Below are 4049 nucleotides of genomic sequence, written 5' to 3'. Positions count from 1 at the left end.
GTTCCAGTATTGTCTTATGCCACTGAAAGAAAATATGTTCTAGAAGGTTGATTGTTGCTCCATAATTAAAGGATTTAGAATTTAAAATTTTTATACATAGAACTCTTGGATCGGAGTTTGATTCTTTGTACCTTTGCTCAATCTATGTCAATTTTGACAAGAATTGTGGAAGTTCAAATATTATGTTCTCAATCCCATGTGATGATTAGTAGTTTAGCATTCCTAAAACAAAAACTTATACTATCGGACATCTTTGCTCTGGAATGCTATAAAACCATAGTACTATAACAATTGTTTCTTAATGCCAACTCTAGAGCCGTTACAAAACATGGCAATAACAACATATATGAGCCATGTCAATTAAAGGTAAGAGGCCAATGATTGCAAGAAGCAACGTGATATATATTAATATCGAGCCAAAGCTTAACTAAAAAGAGCTAAATGCTCACTGGTCATGCATTACATGCCATTGCCAAACTGCTTATATATTACTATACAAACTTATAAACAAGCCTTTCCTTCATGTCTTGGTCTTCCAATGTGATTATTTATCGAGAGACAAAAGAAAAAGCAAGAAAAGCAAAGCAAACAGGGTTAGTTGCTTCAAAAAAGGCCTAAGATATAAATATAAATTATTTGGGCACAATATATCAAGCTAAATTAAAATGCTTGAAGGCTTCATCAAGCTCACATTGAAGATAATGAAACTGATTCTACAAAATCTAACCATGATTAGTTGAAAATTTTTCACAAAGACAGCCCAGCAAAAAGTAGCTCCAGCTCCTCCTCTTGTGTTACTGTTCTCTGAGGTAACAGGGTAAATACAATTAATCACTTGTTAAAAATCAAATACATTATGAAACTTAACAGGTTGTTAATAGTGAGTCATACAATAAAACTACAGAGTAGATAAACAGGAACTGAACCAGTCTACCTGCATCGTCATAAGTTGCAGAATTTTATTAAGAACCCTCCGACGATGAACAACATAGGTACTGTTTGCAGGCAGTTGGCTCATCTTCTTCATTTCTTCATCAACTGCAGCCTGTTTTTTCTCGCACCATGTTGATTTATGTTGTTCAGGCCGGCCAATATCTTCAATATCCATTTGATCAAGGGTATTGCCACCCTCTTTATGATCAACCATATCCATGTTTCTTCCAAAATTACCAAATATCAATAAAAACAAATTCTTCAAGCAAACAAATGGAAAGCAGAATCTGAAAGGGCGCGATACAAGTATATATAACCTTCTAAATTACAACATCTAAACACAATAATCTCCAAATACTAGCAAGAAAATATCTAGTATTCCAAAACTTAACAAGCAAACACACAGCAAAATGTGTTCCAAAAATGTTTCAGGGTCTCAATACAACCTCAGAACATAAATTAATTGAGAACTAAAAGCCAGAGATAACATTCCAGATTTCCAGTGGTCCATGAAACGAAAGCAACTACTTTCAAAAGTTACAAACTGAAAAGCCTAGTCAACATGTATTTTGTATCAACCAAATCTAACCAAGGGTCATTTGCAAACCATTTGCCATATGATAGAAATTTTTATTTAAAAAAAGCTATTTTCTAATAGCAAAATGACAATTTTATTCCGATTTGCAACTGCACCCCCATAAATTAAAAGAATCAAAAGATGAGGACCCAAGCAGCAGCAGAATATTAAGATTAAGAGAAAAAGAAAAATTGGTCCTTGACTTTTTAATTCAAAGACAAATAAATCCATGATAAATTGAAAATACAAAAATGCCCTCACTTTCTAAAACGTGAGATATTTAAATCCCTCTATCCAGAATATATGAAGACAAATAAGTCTTTGGAGAGACTTAGATGTCTTGTGTTTTAGAAGGTGAAGGTCATTTATGTATTTTTAGTCAATGACTTATTTGTCTTTCAAGTTAGAAAGTCAGGACCTATTCATCGTTTTCTCTAACATTAATATCCTTTGGCAAGGTGAATGCTTCAAGTTGAATAAGAGAGTAAGATGAAATTATACCAACTGGCTCAACAGCTATATTGAAATTTCAAAGCAATACAAACTTCAAGAGCAGTCTATAGAGCCAATGTAGAAGTAAACAAGATCAAATTCAAACTAAACACTTGTATTAATTTGAAGAGCTTAGCTTTCAGCAAATGACAGGTTACGACTAAACTAAGGTTTTTCAACCATAGCAAAGGCCTTGAACAAACTTCAAGTGAATTAAAACTTTAAATCCTTAAATGATTCAGTCTTTATACTCCATCTATCATTCTCCCTATATATTATATTTCAATTAACTTAAAACGTGAAAATTACAATACAATTTTCGCACAATTGAGTCCAACAGGTAAACCCATGAAGTAAAAATACCGACAGAAACAGAGTGAACCAGTGAATAAGTAACCAACCTATTAGACTACGCATTTTTCTTTGTTTAAATTAAATTAAATATAGGAAAAAAAAGAAGTAAAGAAATGTTGAAACCCTAACAACAGAAGAAATAGGAAACTTACAAGGAGAAACAGAGAAGACGAATGATGCTATCTGTGTCGCTGAATCTCGAAGCCTTTCCTTGGTGGATGCTCTTTTTCTTGGATTCTCACCGTTAGAAAGAAGATGATTCGCAGATTAAACCACGTTGCGTGCCGCAATACATTTACTGGGTATCAAGTATTAGAATTTTTTGAAAGGTTAACCACAAAAAACACCCCGAATTATTTAAACGCCAATAAAAATACACCGAATTTTACTATAGATAAAAATGCTTTTAAATAATTTAAAAACACAATAATAATATTCAACAGTTGTTAAGTATATAATTTTTTAATAATTGTTTTTGTTAACAATTACTAATATTTTTAAAAAATTACAAAATAATATATACTTAACAAAAAATTACCAAATTTTAAGAATAATAATATCTCATTTTTTTAATTATACTTGTAAAAAATTACATCCAAATTCAATCTTTAATGTATTTTTTGAGAAATACATATTTAATATTAGTTTTTTTATAAGATTATCTAACATTAAATATGTATTTCTCAAAAAATATATTAGAGATTGAATTTTGATACAATTTTTTGCAAGCATGATTAAAGAAATGAGATATTAATATCCTTAAAATTTGGTGATTTTTCGTTGAATATATTTTTTTTTGTAATTTTTTTGTTAACAACTAATAATACTTTTAAAAAATCACAAAAAAATATATACTTAGAAAAAAATTATCAAATTTTAAGAATAATAATATCTCATTTTTTTAATTATTCTTGTAAAAAATCACATCAAAATTCAATCTATAAGGTATTTTTTGAAAATATATATTTACTGTTGGGTATTGTTGTTATGTCTTTAAATTATTTAAAGGTATTTTTGTCGATAGTAAAATTCGGGTGCATTTCTGTCAGCGTTTGAATAATTCGGGAGTGTTTTTGGTGGTTAACCTTTTTTTAAATAATTTCTATTCCATTAAGATTTCTAAATTTTTTTCATTAACTCCATTTAGGATAATGATTAGGGTATGGTAAGGTTTGAAACTAATTCTAACTTTTTATGTGGGTTAAAATTTGGAGTAAATGTCATTTTCGGTCTCTAATTATTTGCTCGATGAACTTTCCACCTCTTAAGAAATCTAAAAACTTCCCTATCTATTTTTATATATGTACGTTTGAGTCCCTATCTACTTTGAGTAAATGTCATTTTCGGTCCCTAACTAGGGACTGGAACCTACATATATCAAAGTAGATAGGGACCGATTTGAGTTTTTAGATTTCTTAGGGGGTGAAAAGTCCATCGGGCAAATGGTTAAGGACCGAAAAATGCATTTACTCTAAAATTTTTATATAAATTCAACTCTATCTTATCTACAGATTCTCAATTCTAATTTTACTTGTTCTTAACCGACGGGTACTCGACCTACCGCGGAGTACGAAAAGATACAATATTATTATATAACTTGATAATAATTTAGAATAGAACTAATTTTTATGTAAAAAAAATTTAAGTTATCAATTAATGGTCTTTTTTTAAAAACTAAAGATTTTTTGCATAT

At 29.7% G+C, this 4049-nt stretch overlaps 2 protein-coding genes across 4 annotated transcripts in view; one reads left to right on the top strand and one right to left on the bottom strand.

The window, feature by feature from the left end:
* The window catches only part of LOC107630093 (uncharacterized protein YnbB), a gene marked incomplete in the record, with an annotated part of 5798 nt that extends 5628 nt beyond the window's left edge, over nt 1-170 (top strand). The window contains 1 exon segment of the mRNA XM_016333130.2: nt 1-170.
* On the bottom strand, nt 268-2674 carry LOC107630094. 3 transcript variants are annotated; one of them, XM_016333132.2, is made up of 4 exons: nt 2509-2674; nt 935-1157; nt 717-804; nt 268-547 (listed from the first exon to the last, which is right to left on the bottom strand). In XM_016333132.2, the coding sequence occupies exons 2-3, from the start codon at nt 1151-1153 to the stop codon at nt 748-750; spliced, it is 276 nt and encodes a 91-aa protein (XP_016188618.1). In that variant the 5' UTR covers nt 1154-1157; nt 2509-2674; the 3' UTR covers nt 268-547; nt 717-747. The 3 variants fall into 3 exon arrangements, with proteins under 3 accessions (XP_016188618.1, XP_016188619.1, XP_016188617.1); XM_016333133.2 differs by having other exon boundaries at nt 379-532; nt 728-804; XM_016333131.2 differs by having other exon boundaries at nt 379-804.

This window comes from Arachis ipaensis, chromosome B03 (assembly GCF_000816755.2).
Source record: "Arachis ipaensis cultivar K30076 chromosome B03, Araip1.1, whole genome shotgun sequence".
Lineage (NCBI taxonomy): Eukaryota > Viridiplantae > Streptophyta > Magnoliopsida > Fabales > Fabaceae > Arachis > Arachis ipaensis.
This window is presented reverse-complemented; position numbering and strand designations above follow the sequence as displayed.

What these genes read in the sequence shown, in the direction of transcription:
- LOC107630094 (XM_016333132.2), bottom strand. Translation starts at nt 1,153, where the DNA reads ATGGATATGGTTGATCATAAAGAGGGTGGCAATACCCTTGATCAAATG. An exon ending in TGCAACTTATGACGATGCAG is followed by an intron (nt 805 to 934) that starts GTAGACTGGTTC and finishes CTGTTACCTCAG; the next exon opens with AGAACAGTAACACAAGAGGA.